Consider the following 18950-nt stretch of genomic DNA (forward strand, 5'->3'; position numbering starts at 1 on the left):
TTAATATCATGTGTACAATAATGTGTTAATATTGTTTCTTTAACTTATGTGTGCAATAATGTCATGTGTGCAATGTGTATGTGCCCAATAATGTCATGTGTGCAATGTATATGAGCGTATTAATGTCATGTGTGCGATGTGCACTTGTGCAATAATGTCATGTGTGCAATGTGCATGTGTCACGTGTACAACATGTTAATACTGTTTTTTTATTTTACGTACGCAATATTGTCATGCGTGCAATGTGTATGCAAGGATCGCAGATTCCAGCAGCATACGGTCGTACAAGGAGGGGATAAAAAAACAAGAACCAATCATATATTGAGCAGTCACTTATTCTTTAATATGATTGGTCCTTGCCCTTAGTTCTTCATCCATTCCCCATGAAACCGTATCTTTGTGTGTATGTGCGCAATAATGTCAATGTCAATAATCACAATGATTTGTGCGATATTATTTTGTTGTTACAAAGATAATTTTTTTCTTACTAAACTATTTCCAAAAAGTACATAGTCAGAAATTAACGGAATCTGAGAATTATAACTTGGCTAAGACAACGCCTTTAAAGTTTTCAAAATCAAAAGAATTATAAAGCTTACTACGACTTTTCTCAAAGAGAATTTGAGCAAAATATTAATTACATTCTCGATAATTTTTCGCCATACAATACTGTTCAGCAACTACCCTTCCGAGAAATTTTTGATGGTATTGTAATTAACATATATTGTAATTATATTTAAATAATGCAACATTCTACAATTTATTTTTTATTATGTACATAAAGCATTAAATATTATTTTTTATTTACAATACACAAAAATTTAATTAAATCTTAAAATGGATAGTATATTGATACAAATATTATAGACATAAATTATAGATATAAGTTTGTTATAGATATGAACATTCGTAAAGATGGTAAATAATTACATTATTTATGCACCCATGTCTTAGTGCGTAAAATTGAAGAATTATATAAAAATAAAATAATAAATATAACAGACAAAATTTTGAAAACAAATTATGTACATACGTACAACAGCAATATTGGGACTAGTCACAGTCGACAATTTATGGATATAACTGTTCATTATTGTAAATTGATTGTTACTGTAAAATGGGTAATTATTGTAAAATGGTTGTTGCGACAATATAATAATTGTCTTAAAAATCTTAAGATATTAATTTCTATTATCATAAAATTAAAACTATTAAATCGAAAGGAAAGTAATTTAGTTGGAAGAAAAGTAATGTTTTAAAAATAACTTTAATTATTAATATGTAACAGCTGTTGTTTTCTGTAACTTTTTGTCATTTGGGGATGCTTTAGATGTCTTATGCGATATCCTTTAGACATCGCATAAGACGTCTAAAGCAATAGCAAACAAGCGCCACTTTTTAGTCCTCAGGATATCCTGAGGACAGTCCACCGGACGCCCTCAGAAAATTTTTTAATATTTCTAAGTATTTTTAAAAGTTTTTTGAGAAAAAAACTTTAACAAAAAATTAAAAGTTCAAATTATTTCTACGATAATTTTGTAAGAGGAAGAAGACTATACATGTTTTAGCCAAGCGACAGTCGTACCTGTTAAGGCGATGCTGAACAGGTATGTTTTACCGATTAAACCGCGATTATAGTTGTTGCGAAAATTCTCTTTGTTGATTACACAGAATTAAAAATCCTTCTCCAGAATTATAGTATAGACAATAACGGAGTGCGCTGCACACTTAAATTTATATGAAAAACGAATAAAAGTTAGAAAATTACACGTATGTGATCGACTTCTGTGTGGTCGACTCGTGATAACATTTGCTCCGCATAAAAGTTTAGACTTTGTACGTACAAAACAAGCGTGCCTCGCACTTTGCATTACAAGAAAGAACAATTCTATGCTTTTGAAAATAAGCCTAAACGCTTCAGTATAATAGATTTGTTTCTACGAATATCTCGTATGTATGTGTGAGTGCAGATTCGGAAGAAGTCGATGAGTAGAGTAATGTGAAAAAAATTTTTTTAGTTCTTGATATAAAATCCAATTCACAGATTAATAAATGTGTACTTTAATTCTGGAAAAGAATTTTCAAATCTAAAAAGGAAATATATACGAAATCTCATTAATGATGTGCATGAATAACTCTACATTATCGACCCCGATCAAGTTTGAGGAGCAGTAAGGCATCCCCTTAAGGGGATGCTGGAGATGGGTCTGTTTTACCAATTAAACGCGATTATTGTTTTTCTAAAAAATCTTTTTGTTGATTACACAAAATTAAAAATCCTCCAAAATTAAAATATAGACACTAACGGAGTGCGCAGTACACAAGTTTATATGAAAAACGAAAAAAATTAAAAAATTACAGTTTTGTGATCGACTCCTGTAGTCGACTTGTGAAAACATTTACTACATATAAAAGTATTAGACTTTGTACGTTCAAAACAAGCGTGCCTCGCATATTGCATTAAAAGAAAGAACAATTCTGTACTTTTAGAAATGAGCCTAGACGCTTCAGTATAATGATTTCTTTTAATGAAAATCTTGTATGTATGTGTGAGTGCGGATTCGGAAAAAGTCGGTAAGTAGAGTAATATAAAAAAAAATTTTTGTTTCTCGATATAAAATCCAATTCACAGATTGATATTAATATGTGTACTTTAATTCTAGAAAAGAATTTCCAAATCTATAAAAAAAATATATACGAAATCTTATTAATGATGTGCACAAATGACTCTACATTATCGACCCCAATCAAGTTTGAGAAGCAGTCCAGCATCCCCTTAAAGCATGTTTAATATCTGTGCCCGAGAAAACGGTCACCCATCCAAGTGTCAATTGTCGCCAAAAACGTTATGTTGTGAGTGTCATGCACTCACACAAGAAATGTCGCAAACGATATAAGGTGTCAAATGACAACTCGCGCGCGGACATCGCCCGGCCTACATACCGGGCGTCGCACCGGGCAATGCACCCGGTTGCTTAATAAACAACACCCAAAATCTCCTGATTTTGGGGTGGAATCTGCATAGCTAGCAATTGCTGGCTAAACAAGAACATTGACCAAAGGCCAGTGACCGGGAAGTACCCTCCCCGATTATACACCAAAAATCGGTGTATATAAACACCAAAGTACAGACAACGAGCGGGCTTTGCTACACATTATACAGCGACAAACGTATGTCGCTCATCCTTTTATATTTGTCACGGGTATTAACGAATTAAGTCAGTGTAACTCAGTGTAATCAAGATAGAAAATATATACACATTGTTATACGACAATCGGCTACAATCTCTCAAAAAATCTGACACGAGGAATATCGACGGACGATCCCAAATACCGGTAGCCCTCTATCCACCAAAGGGCCACAACAGTTGCTTGACTTCGAAGACCATACACATCCTAATGCCTGGTGATGATCCATGAGTACTTCTTGTTTATGCACACATATTTGTTATAGATCATTACAATAGATGTTGTCAGAAGGATGAAACATATATAGTTAACTTATATTTTTATAAATAAATATAAAGTTTTATAGTTTTTTTAATCATTTTTACATATGCGCGCGAAATAGCATGTGGAATAACTTATTAAAAAAATTGTTTTTGCTCCGTTCGTATAAAATAAAATAAAAAAATTATTTAATGTCATTTTTATAATTTTTTAGTATTGTTAATATGCCACATTGTTTCAATAAGTGTAGACACTCAATCTGACTTTGAAGTCGACATTTTTACACATTTAATTTTGCAATACATTCTAGAAATACGTATAATATTCAAAGATTTCTCACTTGCTATATCAATTTACTATCTTTTTCAAGAATTAATATACGTCCAGGATGTCTCTGAATACTATTTTAGGATGTCTTGAGAACTTTCGTAGGATGTCCTGAAGATTTTTCGTATGATGTCTTGAGGATTATTTTAAGACGTCCTGAGGACTGTCTTAGGAAGTCCTAAGGACTTTCAGGATGTCATATTCTCAGAACATTCTGTGCTATCTAAAATGTCTGGTATTTATACAGTCATCATATTTAAGTTTATCTTCAGACATTTTGTAGCTAATGAAACTCTTTATACAATATTTTAAGAATAACATTTTCAGCTAGAATACATATATCCTCAAGACATTCCAAGGATGTCCTCAAGACATGAGTAAAATTTTAATTCATATTAATACTATTACAGAATCTAACATTCTAAACTTACTTTAGAAGTCAAATTTATACATAACAGACATATTCAGGATGATCCTGACGACGTCCTGTGCTATCTGGGAAAAGTCGTCTTAAAGACGTCTTTTTGGTAACGTCTTAATGATATCTCTTTCAAGATGTCTTTTCAATGTCTTAAAAGAGGTTGTCTTTCAGAAATTACCAAAAGTCGTCTTAAAGACGTCTTTTTTGGCAATGTCTTAAAGACGTCTCTTTTAAGATGTCTTTTCGATGTCTTTTAGACATGCGTGTTGTCTGGGGAACATTACTATGAATATATTCAAAGCCATTTTTATTGCCATTTTTAACAACCAAAAAATGAAAAATTAATACTCTTTGGCGGATCTTACATATCAGTATCACAAAAGTATCAATACCTTGTACATACCCACCAAACACCAAGTTACATATAACGTGCCTGTTAGTTGTAATTTCTCACTCAACAATGTAATTGTAATATAACACGTGTGTTATATTACAATTATATTATTGAGTGGGAAATTACAACTAACAAGCACGTTACATCCCAGCAAACACAAAGTTACATGTAACGTGCTTGTTAGTTGTAATTTCCCACTCAATAATATAATTGCAATATAACACACGTGTTATATTATAATTACATTGTTGAGTGGGAAATTACAACTAACAGGTACGTTACATGTAACTTGGTGTTTGGTGGGATGTAACTTTGTGTTTGCTGGGTAGTATCACGTAAAAAAATCAAAAACATAAAAATAAAAACCTTCCGCTCTTGCGATTTTGCGTATTATAGAAATTCCATAAATGTATTATAACAAACAATATTAGCTAAATATTGTAAAAATATTGTAAAAAATATTATGAGGGAAGAGATTATGGGTCTCAAACTTATGACAGTCGCAAGAGACCATAACCCTAAACGCGAGCAATATAATTTTACACGTCAAATGCATGCACACATTACGTCAAACATTAAATTCAATTACGTTATTTGAAAGCTACATTCAAGCACTTCAAATTATACTAATGTTAAAAAATTAATACCCGGTATATTTCTCAAAATAAAATAAAGAATAGATACCTATACAACTTTTAGCTACTTGCAATACTAAAATGCAGCTTTTATGACAACAAAACAAACACTAATGACCAGTGATCATGTTATAATGTCTAAACAATATGTAAAGATTTAATTCGAACAATTATCCCCACAACACAACACAAAGTATTAAGAGACACGGTAGTGTCTTGCGCCAAGTAAAAGCGCAGTGCGAGCAGACCGTGTATATTTACGCGAGTACGCGACTTGCAAGCACCTGAAATTATCAGATCTTAATAACGGCCAAAACAATTGAGTTTTAACCAGGCTCGATCGAAAGTTTGAATTTGATTTGTATAACAAAATTTTTGTCACTTTTGTGCTATATGTCCTATAAGTGGAGGTATTGCAATGCAAAGTCAGAAAATTTTCATTTAAGAAACAACTTTCTATGTCGAGTCCATACTAACTCACGCTAGTTGGCGCTCGTCTCATCTATTCTTAGGTGTTAGGTGCATATTTCGAGAACAGTTGGAGATGCGAACCTGGGATAAGTACTAGTATCATCGGAACATTTTAGAGAGTCAATGCTTATCAAAAATTAATTAATTAATTAATTTTTGAAACATACATATCTCGAAAACGGTTGGAGATACGAACTTGCGACAAGCACTAGTATTATCAGATATCCTCAAATTAATTATTTAATTAATTAAATTTTAAAATATGTATGTCTCGAGAACAGTTAGAGATGCATACTTGGAATAAGCATCATACCTTTGGAAAACTTTAAAGTGTCAATACGTATATAAAATTAATTAACTAATTAATTAATTAATCTTACAATATGCATATCTCGAGAACGGTTGGAGATGCAAACTTGGAATAAGCACTAGTATCATTGGAACACTTAAAAAAATCAATTATTATTTAAAATTAATTAATTAATAGGCAGACTTCAGAGAGTTAATGCATATCTACAATTATCTGTAATTATGTAATATTATTTAATATCATATTTCTATTTTAATTTCGAATGTATAAAACTGTTTTTCATGTAAGATTTCTTTCACGTAATAACATAAATTAAAAATCATTTTAAACAAAAATTAATTTAACGTTTCAGAAATATACAGATAAAAATATATACTTTTTAATTCGAATACTACATGGTTTGTATAGATTTTTAACAATAAATTGTTATTGATTTAATTAAAAACGTATTTCACATTTAAAGGTACTGTTGATTAATACTCTAAATAATTTAAATTGAAAGTAATCTTTGAATTAAGAATTAATTCTGAATATTGTCTGTACAGGTTTCTATTAAAATGTGTAATGGTATTGATAATGAGACGGATAGATGAAATGCTGCTATGTAGAGGAGATGTGCGCGTAGATGTGATAGTGATATTGTGAAAGAACTTTATCTTGTGCACTTTGTTTCGTGGGTTAACCACTATTTACATATTACCAGTAGGACAATAAAATATCCTTATAATTGTATTATTTTCAAAAATATTTATTTAAATATTTAATTAAATTTAAAATGTTTTAAAAGTATAAATCGGAAAACCATTAATTCAACATTAATTTGATGTCCTATCAATCATCATTTTTCACTAGGTATAGATTAATATTCATTACATTTACTTGCAAAAACGTTATTGTAATAATTTTGAATCTAAATAACTCACGTTAAATATAATTTAAATAAAAATTAATTTGATTCTGAATTGCCCGTACATATTTCTTTTATAACTGATGTGAAAAGACTTTATCCTGTATTCAGTATCTATGATGCTCTCTACTGTTTACATGCCAAGTATTCTTACAATCATATTATTTTTCAAAATATTTATTAGTGTTTCATTTATTGTTTAATTATTGATAATTACATATACTTTATATAGTTATTATTAAATAACTTAAATTAAAAATAATTTAAAAAAAAAATTAATTTGACATTTTAGAAATACACACATAAAAATGTGCATTTATTAATCCGAATATTATATTGTTTGTACAAGTTTTTAACAATGTACATTATTATTAATTTAATTAAAAATATGTTAAAATTTAAAGATAGCAATATTTGTTAATATTCTGGATAACTTAAAATAAAAATAACCTTTAAATAAAAATTAATTTAATTCGGAATATTATTTAGGGGGCGTCCCACTTGCCTACAATCCTAATTGCCTACAGTTTTGTTTGCACACACGAAAATAATTAAGGTACAAGAGTAGGATTGCATACATGACATTATTGCGTCCATACACATTGCACACACGACAATATTACGCGCAGACACATTGCACACATGATATTATTTCACTCATACACATTGCACACATGACATTATTTCGCACATGCACATTGCACACATGATATTAATGCGTTCATACACATTTCACACATAACATTATTGCCCACAAACACATTGCACACATGACATTATTGCACACATAAGCTAAAGAAATAATATTAACACATTGCACACATGATATTAAAACGTTCAAACACATTGCACACACGATATTATTACGCTCATACACATTGCACACATGACATTATTGCGCATATACTGCACATTGCACACATGACATTATTACACTTATATACATTGCACACGTGATAATATTGCGCATATGCACATTGCACACATGATATCATTGCGATCATACACTTTAGCAAGAGCAAGGAAGTGAATCCCAGATGCGCACAGTGTAAAACAGACATCATCAATCAAATTCTATAAATTTATCCTAACATTAACTAAGGCAGTAATATGATTGAAACGTCCACGCTTGTATTGTACCATATGGGTTTGCAACTTTAGATTTGAAATTGTGATCAAATAATGACTTCAAATTGTTTGGGTTAGGTTAGAAAAAAATAAGGGGAAGAAGTGCAGGCGGAAGGCCGGTGCCCCCCTCCCCGTCCACGCGTTTTCAAGTGCAGAAAACACGTACAGAAAACACGTAGACAAAAGAGGAGCTTTGCACCCTTTGGTATTAATAAAATTAACTAATAAAACTCGAATTGTGGTAGAAGTTTATGAAGTTTTGAACTTTTATCGTCGTTTTTCTTAAAAACTATTGTTTTTATGACAAAAATCAATACATCATAAAATATGTATTTCGATGAGATCTACAACTTTAATTTGTAGTAATTTTTGAAATTTTCATTATTTACGGAAATAAATGGAAAAAACCGTAATTTTTATGGTTTTTGCCATGAAATTCAAATTTGCGCCAATTTTCACTATCATATTCGTAATCAGCGCGCCAAAATACATAAGAATACTGAGTTTCAAAAAAATTGCGGGTCCGACCTATACAGAAGTTTATCTAAAAGTTTTATCAGAAATCATTATCAAATTAAGGCGCCCAAGTTATTGGAATCGTGCCTCTAGAATGTATGAGCATAATGACATCATATGTGCAATGTGCATATACGCAATAATGTCATGTGTGCAATGTGTATGAACATATTCATATCATGTGTGCAATGTGTATGAACGTGTTAATATCATGTGTGCAATGTCTATGAGCATAATAATGTCATGTGTGCTATGTGTATGAACGTAATAATATCATGTGTGCAATGTGTATGAACGTTTTAATATCATGTGTACAATGTGTTAATATTGTTTCTTTAACTTATGTGCGCAATAATGTCACGTGTGCAATGTATATGAACGTATTAATATCATGTGTGCAATGTGCATGAGTGAAATAATATCATGTGTGCAATGTGTATGGGCGCAATAATGTCATCTGTGCAATCCTACTCTTGTATCTTAATTATTTTCGTGTGTGCAAACAAAACTATAGGCAATTGGAATTGTAGGCAAGTGAAGCCCTCTCTATTATTTATACAGGTTTTTATTAGAATGTGCTACTAACTGGTACTAATGATGAAACAGATGGATAAAATGCTACATGTATTAGAAGAGATGTGATTATAATCGTATTATTTTTAAAAATACTACACATATTTTAAAGAGTTATTAAATTTATTTATTAATTGTTTAATTAAATTGAATAACTAACATTAACATATAAGTTTAAGTAAAACTTAATTTGACATTAAAAATATACAAAGAAAAATATGTTTCAAATACTGCATTGTTTATACATGTTGCAGTAAGTTAATCATAATTTTGTGGATTAATTGAGATGTCTAACACCACAAAATATGTGATATCCGAATAGAATTAGCATTTTTTAAAAAAAGATTTAAAAAAAGCGCCAAGTGTGGGGGAGGTACGTGTACGTGTTCTGTGTGCGTGTGTGTGTGTTTTTAAGAAAAATGCTTTTATGTTACATAAATCCAAATAATAATACTTTTTATTTTACATTGCTTTTATTTTTTTACCTAATACAAAATAAATGTAAATGTGTGAAATCACAAGAAATTGCCTTTCAAAACAAAAGGGCAAAATTTTTGTCTTCTCTGTAAAAAATATTGATATTAAGTAAATGTGCCAGCCATAAGAATGGATGTTTTTACAAAGATTATTTATTATTATTTTTTAATGTTATAAAAAGACGCTCGAACGGGCTTAATGATTAAATAATTAAATGATTAAAATCAACCAACGGGACTATAGTGAAGCAAAAACTTGGTGTGCCCGGGTCGTTAAAACGCAATAACCCATTAATGTTATGCAATATGGAAATTATTTATAGAAATAAAATAATAAAAAAATAATAATCGATCAAAAACTTTACAAAGATAAAAAAAATATGTCATACATAAATGCATTCAAAATGATACGGTAATTACTACAATTAGCCAATATTTGAAAAAAAAAGACTTAGAAACATCCTATAAAATCTACTAAAAAATTAAAAAAATGGAAATGTTACCAACAATAACAGATAGTAAAGCAAAAACTGATAAATAGTAAAACAAAACTCAAGTCACATTAATCACATTCTTATATTTATTAATATCAATAATATAGTCTTAGAAATATAGAAAAAATGCCAGCCGGGCACGCTAAGTTTTTGCTTCACTATAATCTCGTTGGTTGATTTTAATCATTTAATCATTTAATCATCAAGCCCGTTTAAGTTTTTTTGTAACATTAAAAAAAAATAATAAATAATTTTTGCGTATACATTCGTTCTTATAGCTGAGACATTTACTTCATATCATTATTTTTATAGAGAAGACAAAATTTTTGCCTTTTTATTTTGAAAGGCAATTTCTTGTGATTACACATATTTACATTTATTTTGTATTGGGTAAAAAATAAAAGCAGTGTAAAATAAAAACTATTATTACTTGAATTTATGTAACATAAAAGCATTTTTCTTAAAAACACACGCACACGTACATACACACACGTACATACACACACGTACACCCTCCTCCTTCTACATATACACTTGACGCCCTTTTTTTACCTTTTTTTTTTAAGTACGAGATATCACGAATTTCATAACCCCACATCTAATCCATAACCGCCTTCTCTCCTTCAGTTATGTAATTCTTCGCACATAAAACAGAAAGTCCTTTTCTCTAATGAGAAAATACGACGTTACTTTTCTTCTAATCCAATATTTAATTTAATAAAAGCGTTTAAAAGCAGGAATATATATATTTTAATATTGTTAGTACGAGCCAACACTGGATGCTCGCGTGCATAATTAATTGTTTAAATGTACACTTACTAGCATGTACTGCACGCCGACAATTTCATCAGTCCTAAAACATAGTTCTTAATCGGAATGTGTAATATTACATATTAAATTGACTAACGATTTAATATCATTGATGCTAACAAGCTTATATACAATAAGCTCTTTCTCTTACTTAAATTTCAGGAAAAACCTTTAAAGAAATTGTAGCAAAAAATAACACCTCAGCCATTTGAACTTTGATCTCCTAGTATTTCGTGTAAATTAATTTAATTACTAGTCAATTTAAATTGTAATATTACATATTCTGACTAAAAATTGGGTTTCAAGACTGACGAATTTGTCGGACTGCAATACATGTTGGTAATTGTAAATTTAAACAATTAATTATACACGCGAATATTTAAGTATACACGCAAATATTAGCTTGTATTGGTGATATTAAAATATATATATTTTTTTTATCTTGTATCATTCAAGCCGGTAATAAAAATTTCTGTCAAGATATTTAAAAAACATTTAATTACAGTATATTATAAACTAAAAAACATTATATTACAGCATATTATTAACTAATTTTTACTATGTGTTTTCTTTTAGATTGATGAACAGCCTTTACAAAGAATTTCGTACGCCATAGCTTGCAAACAATTTTCCGGAAGTCATACACACGATAGAACCGCAAACATATTAAATGAAATTTATTCAAAGTTTGAAACATCTCGCGAAAAATTAATAGCTTACAGATAATGAGTCCAATTTCGTTAAAGCTTTTAAGGAATTTAGAGTTAATTTACATTATTCTGAACTTTACGAAGATTAGTCCATGTTAAAAATATCATTTACTTAACAATTAAACTAGTATAATCAATGAATAGACAGATAGATAAATATATAGATAGATAAAAAGATAAATATTTAAGTAATTATATAAAGATATAAAAACTACTTACAATTTTTATATTAAAACATATTATTTCTATTAAAAGAATTAATAGTAATTTTAATTTTCTAGATTACATTGTAATATATGATGACCAAGACAATCAATATAAACGTAAATCCACTGAAATAGTGCCATTGAAAGAAATTATTTCCCCATTATTACCGACTCATCAAAGGTGTGCTAGTCACACTCTGTATTTAGTTGCAACAAATGATATTTTAAAAGGAATTAATTCATGTGAAAATATTAAATTAATGTACAACTACATAATGCAGAAATGTACAATATTATGGAAGTTGGCAAAATCTCTTAAAAAATATGAGATTATCGTCGAAACATTAAAACAGGCACTAAAAAGACCGGTTGTTACGCGACAGAATTATTTTATGGCGTTATTTGATTGTTTTAAACAACTTATTAGTTTGAAAGAAAAATTAATAATCTTGTGCGCTAAACTTGATGTGTCAAACTCTTTAACAACAAATGATTTTATATAACACACATTTTAAATAATATAAAGTAACAATTTCTTAATTTTTACAATTAATACATTATTAATTGTAATATATTATTTATTTTAAAGATTCACAGAAGAATACGTGCACTCAAGCAATTGCAGAAGTCGTTAATATTTTCTAAGGTGAAGCTAACATTAGTTATGATTACCTGCTACCAACAATTATTTTCGCAAGAAACAAATTGCAAAAGTTAGTCAACACAAAATTAATTTATTGCAAAGAATTGGTTCCTAAATTAATAAATAATTTGGAAACAAAGTAAAAAACGCTGTTATATAAAAAACCCAATCGTATTTTCAAAAGCAATTAAAAATATATATAAATTACTTGTATTATATGCCTTTTTTATTTTTATTAATTTAATTTTGTTTTATATACTTTTATTCATTTAAATAATCAAATGATAAAAATATTTTCCCGATTAATGAAGTAAATGAACCCGATTACTTGATCAATCAAATAATCAAAAATTTTTATTTCGATTATTTGATTATTCAAGTAATAAAAAAACTTTTATTCGGATTACTTAATTAATCAAATAATCGAAAATTTTTATTTCGATAATTTGATTATTCAAATAATAAAAAAGCAGATTTGTCTAATTAATGATTACTTATCGGTTATCATTAAATGATTATTAATATTTTGCCAAACTTTGTCCCTATATACATATATGTATATATATTATATACATATACATGGAACGTTAACCAGATTATTTCTCCGCCCAAAATTTTGAAGCATGCAATTTAAGTGCTCTTGGACTTAAAATGTTTGTTATAGCATAAATTTTTGAAAGCAATGTGGTCTTTTTGTAAATTAAAAATGGCGGTAATATTATGGCTCCTAAATCGGGCAAAATCTCGCATCGTAAAAAAATATATAAAATAAACATTTTTAAGTCAAAATTTAACAAAAGTAGTCACTTTACCCGTGATCGAGGTTTTAGCATGAAAATGCAGTCAACTTTTGTAAATTCAATATGGCGAATTGATGCTACAATCATAAATATACTGGTCAACAAAATTATCGCATACGAAAATTTGTGTCAAAATTTTGCTTAACCTCAAATAAGTATAACATCGCGAAAAATCATCGGATTTTCATTTTTTAAAAACTATTTTAAAGTTCTAACTCTCTACTTTCGGAGGAATTTTGACGATTTCAATTATCTCTTTTTTTTTATTACAAAACGGCATAATGATAACGCTTGACCCGTCAAAATAAAAATTTTTATCCAACTTTTGCATTACACCTGCTGTGGAAAAAATCGCGAAGACCGTTACTTACATCTTACATTAAAGTCTTTCCCCTTTATTTTGAGTGGGTGTTCATCGCTGTGATTTTTTCGAGTTATTAAGATTTTTAAGAAATTATTTTAATTTTCATCGGTTATTACTCGTGAATATAATTGGTAAGTTGGGAAAAGCACTTAGGCAAATTTGGCACGAAATTCCACAGCACATTGTTGAGAGGTGCATAAACATATGAGAACGTTTACAAGCAGTAATTAATTAAAGAATTACTGGAGAGTAATCGTACTATAACACTTTGCTTTAGTGATGTAATTGGAGCTTTCTTCATGACAATATATTGAATTAAATAAAAATTGTAAAATATGCATGTTTTTACGTAATCTTTGAACGCAATTTGTTAGAAAAAGTAAATCTACGAAAAAAGCAATAATAGTATTCGAAAGTACAAACTTTCAGCTTTCTATTGCTTTTTTGTTAAATGTACACTGATTTTGTCACGAGTTGTAAGCGATCAAAATAAAAATAACGACTTTTTATTCAAACATCAATAACTTGATCAAAAAAAAGAAATCGCACAGCGATGAACGACCACCCAAAATAAAGGGAAAAGATTCTGTTGTAAGATTAACAAAAAGTCTTCCATAGCAGGTAAATTGCAGCAAAGTTGCACAAAAATTTTTATGTTAACGGATCAATCATTGTGCCGTTCCGTAAAAAAAAGATATTTGAAATTGCCAAAATTTATTTGAAAATAGAGAGTTCAACCTTTAAAATGCTTTTCGAAAAATAAAAATGCGATGATTGTTTACGGTGTTATGTTTATTTGAAATTATGCAAAATTTCAACAAAAATTTTCATATGCGATAATTTTGTTGACGAGTATATATCAAAAGTATTCGAATAAACTTGAAAATGATCATTTGGTGGTCTCCATGGTGGTCGCAAATTACAAAAAGAAATTTAAATTTTTTAAATTCAAAATGACGTTTTCAAAATGGTAAAGCCATAATGATAAAATGCCACGACACAGTTATATTCAACTTAAAAATACTTGAATAGGCTTAAAATTTGTAGATTGAGTTCGTATAAATATATCGTTTGAAATTAAAAACAAAGAGTTAAAAACAAAGCACGTAAAAAGATACTCAAAAGCGCCTGATGCATTAACAATTCTAGAATATTGATAAAATTAGAATTAATTTTTTTTCTAATAATCACTATAATTACTGATTACTTTTCCCTCAACAATGCATTCTCACCAACGTTATTTTAAAATTTTTCCATAAATGCCGCGAGAGAATGTACTCCCAATTTGGCGCTATATTGATACCGCCATGTTGAATTTTTCAAAAAGTGTCAGACGGTATACAAAAATAGACGTTCTCAGCTATAATTTGCGCACTTACTGATTTTTAAAAATTTGTATATTCTGAATAGAAAGGGTGTCTGTTGCACAGAGAACGCCCTTTCTCTCTCTCTCTCTCTCTATATATATATATATATATAGGAAAGTAAAACTATTTTTCGACATTCTTCTTTTTAATTTGTATAAATATTCTTACATTTTATATTTTTTTATATTTTTTGTAGAAAACAATATATTCTTAAACATATTGTTTTAATATATTCCTAATATATTCTTAAATATATTGTTTTTGTAGAAAACAATTATTCTTAAATATATTTTTATAAACAGTAATTTGTTATGATGTAATAATTTGTAACGTCAAACTAGTATAAGAATTCTTTTTTGAGAGCATTTGGAACGCGTTTATTTGATGCCTTCCTTATATTTTTTTTTCTAAAAAAAAATAATTTTGTTGTGAGTATTCAAATACTCAAACACAAAAGTTATAAGGTACAATTGCAAAAAACTATATATAGTTATGAATAGTTCAATAAAATATGTTATATTTTATGTTTAAATTATGTCAGAATAAAATATTAAATATTTATGATTTTTCGACAATTCTTCTTCAATATTTTTATATACATAATAAACAGAAGAATTACATCATGTAAAGAAATTGCACACCATACACACATACGCGGGCGTGTATATGTTTTCATTTAAAAAATTGCGATAACATTTATATGACTTTAATAAATTGAGTTTTTTCAAAAATTTATTTTATTATTATTAAATCCCATTATCATTTATTATAGTTATATTTATTGTAATTCTGAAAAGGTAATACAACTTTTGGAACGTTTTTCCGTATCGTCCAGATTTTTTAAAGTTTTTCGATGCGAAAATTAATATGTATATATTATATTAGAAGTCTTATTTAAAAGAAATATAAATAAAACATTTGTATATCAAGTGACAATGTCGTTATTTCTCATTAGGTTTACAATAAAATGTAATTCAAATTGAGAATTTTTTACTTCAATTTATTATAGAAAACAAAACTATAAAGTTAAAATAAAAATGTTATCAAAAGAAACACTTACCCGTTGTTGAATGAATTTGGAGCAGTAGCCCAATTATTGACATCAAGAAAAACGTTTTATACGGCGATACCGTGATATCCTTTCGCAAGGCCGTCATCTCAGGCCGACCCTCGCCAGGTGCTCTCTCGACGCGCCGCTAGTGTAATACTGCGGTAAATCTCACATCAGTTTTCTTAACTTCCGCCTTCGTTTCCGCCAAGTCTGTAACGTGCCACCTTCGTGCTTCACATTTCTTCATCTGCTTGTACCGATTCTTATTCCATTCGAATCTTCGTTTTCATCACGTAAAAAGAATCGAGAGCATGGATTATGTGTCAATGACAACTCACTGTTCGCCTTGCTTATTTCAGATTCACGTCATTTATTTTCTACATCGCGCACATATATCATTATCAAAACAGAATTGTAGATTTGAATATTTGTGAGTGAAAATGATTTTTTCGTGTCAAGATTTATGTATTATATTAAAATTAAATTTTATTTTCACGTTGTCGCGTTATTATTTCATGTAAATTGTGTGTGTGTGTGTGTGTGTGTGTGTGTGCGCGCGCGCGCGCGCGCGCGCACGCATACTATATCGTAGAATACAAAACTTATTATTACTAATATAGAATTTATTTTTTAAAATGGAAACACTTATCTAAATTAAAATTGTTTTACAAAATAATAAAATTTTATAATTTAAAATAATAACAAAAATTAAAATAAAAATCACAATATGTCATTTTTATTGCAACTCGTATTGAGTAGGTTACGTACATATTTCTTAAATTAATCTTTTTCTAATTCTTATTGTCATTATTTTGTTTTCAATTGATATTTTTTTACTTTAAATCAATTTAACATGAATAAATTTCTATTATTTATATTATTCATATTTTTACAATACGCGTTTAATTTACAATATTCTTATATAATATATATAATATCAGATTACTTTACATATATAATATAAATATTTATATTGAATACACTTGCTTGTATTCATAATTAATATGTGTAAGTTTTTTTTTATTTATTAAAATAAATCACGTTCAAAATGTGTCACAGAACTTTATGATTCTTATTTTTTATTAAATCTCTTTTGAAAGCATCACATTTTTATTTTTACACGTGTAAATATTAATAAAATATTTAAAGCCAACTCTCACTGAATTATGTAAGATTCCACGCAATTTTTGAATTATGATCACTACATATCGGAACATCCACGCGAAAACACATGAAAATGGATCGATTGAAACACCTGTGGATGGTTGAAAGTTTCGCATTAAACTTAATAACAATATCGTATTATATTTGTTTTTGCTTTTTTTTACTAATATCTATTTCCATGTTTAATTCATCGATCGACGCACGACACTTAAAGTCACCAATCGCGAATTATTGCAACACATGGTGTACGCGCATTTTATGAAACAAAATGCACATTACACAAGTAGTAATTTTTAAAGATTTTCATATTTTCGATAACACATTTAATCATTTGTGCCTCTTCCACGTTTGACTGTTTCCTTTTAACAGGCAATTTTCATGAATTTTCCAAGAAAACACACAAACAGATTGAGCAAGATTTACCTCAGCATCTTCTCAGCGATGAGGATAGATATTGTTCTTACTTAGCTATCCACGATTTTTGACAAAGTGTTTGTTAAATTCACGACATGACTATAGATTTTCTATGAGTTTACTTTTTGGCTCAATGTACGGATTTGTCAGTCAAAACTAAGCGCGCGAAAAACCGCCAGACAAAGAGAAGCAGTCGACAGCTGGTAGTCGACAGCTAGCAGCAACAACAGTAGCAGCAGGCGAACGTTTCGCCGTGTGCTGAGCGTAGCTCTGCAAAGCTGTCCGTACACGCGGTCGCGCTGTGTTGTATAATCCCCACTTTCTTCGAACGCGCGATTGCAGCGGTAGTGGTGGCGATCGTGGCGGTGGTAGTGGTAGAGGCGGCAGCGGTAGTGGTGGTAATGATGGTGGTGATGGTGAAGGTGGTAGTGGTAGTGGAGGCAGAGGCAACAACGATGGCGTCGACGGCGGTGGCGGCGGTAGTAGTGGCGATCACAACACAACGGCAGCTATCTGTCTGTATGCTCCTATCTCTCTGCATGCATGCTTGTTTTCTTCTCTTACTGCCGTGTTTTCTTTAGCTTCTCCTTCTATTACCCTTCTTTTTTCTTCTCTTTTTCTCCTCATTCTCTTTTTTCATCTTTCCTTATTTTACTTCTATCGTTTATCATACTATTTACATTCCTCTTTTCGCAGTCTTGTATTCTTCGTTCTTCGGTTTTGTCTACGGGATATAAAATTTATCTACATTTTCTATTATCGTTTTTATTTATTTTTATTGGTAAGAAAATTTATAGAAAATTTTCTTGTTTCATTGACTGTATGCCCCAAAGAAGTTGTTCAATTATGAAGCCTACATTTTACATACCTATGTATAGACAATATATTAAGAAATATTAAATTTACAATGACTCAATTTTTCAATCAATCTTATTACATATGAAAACCTACACTTTATATGTTTACACACTCATTCTATTTTCACAAAATAGCAGCAATATTTGATAGCAGCATTATATGTCTTTGTGACATCTTTGTAAATATACTTCTCTGTATTGAATTAATTTTTCTAAAATTTATGTAACATTGCTAAAATATTGTAATATTCGGAACTGGTACAGAAATCTTTCATTAATATTTTAATTGTAACTTTGCATCCGAAATATTTCAGAAATGTTCTTACTTCGTGTTTTTTATAATATTGTAAATGCAATATTTTTTAGAATCTTTTAGAAACAAAAAGTTTACTTCTATATTTGAATGTATCTGTAATAGTTGCATAGGTAATAAAAAATTCAATTACACTAAAATAGGTACTA

The 18950-nt window shown here is 29.2% G+C and overlaps 1 protein-coding gene across 1 annotated transcript in view; it reads right to left on the minus strand.

Moving 5' to 3' along the window:
* LOC105839894 (follistatin-A) overlaps positions 1 to 17778 on the minus strand; it is a 232731-nt gene extending 214953 nt beyond the window's left edge. Inside the window, exons 1-2 of the mRNA XM_036288321.1 lie at positions 17641 to 17778; positions 16063 to 16430 (exon numbers count right to left, since the gene is read on the minus strand). Coding sequence (XP_036144214.1) covers positions 16063 to 16159 — 97 coding nt within the window. The 5' untranslated portion in view covers positions 16160 to 16430; positions 17641 to 17778. The remainder of the gene's footprint in view (positions 1 to 16062; positions 16431 to 17640) is intronic.
* Between the last annotated feature and the right edge of the window lie 1172 nt (positions 17779 to 18950).

Source organism: Monomorium pharaonis, chromosome 6 (genome assembly GCF_013373865.1).
Source record: "Monomorium pharaonis isolate MP-MQ-018 chromosome 6, ASM1337386v2, whole genome shotgun sequence".
Lineage (NCBI taxonomy): Eukaryota > Metazoa > Arthropoda > Insecta > Hymenoptera > Formicidae > Monomorium > Monomorium pharaonis.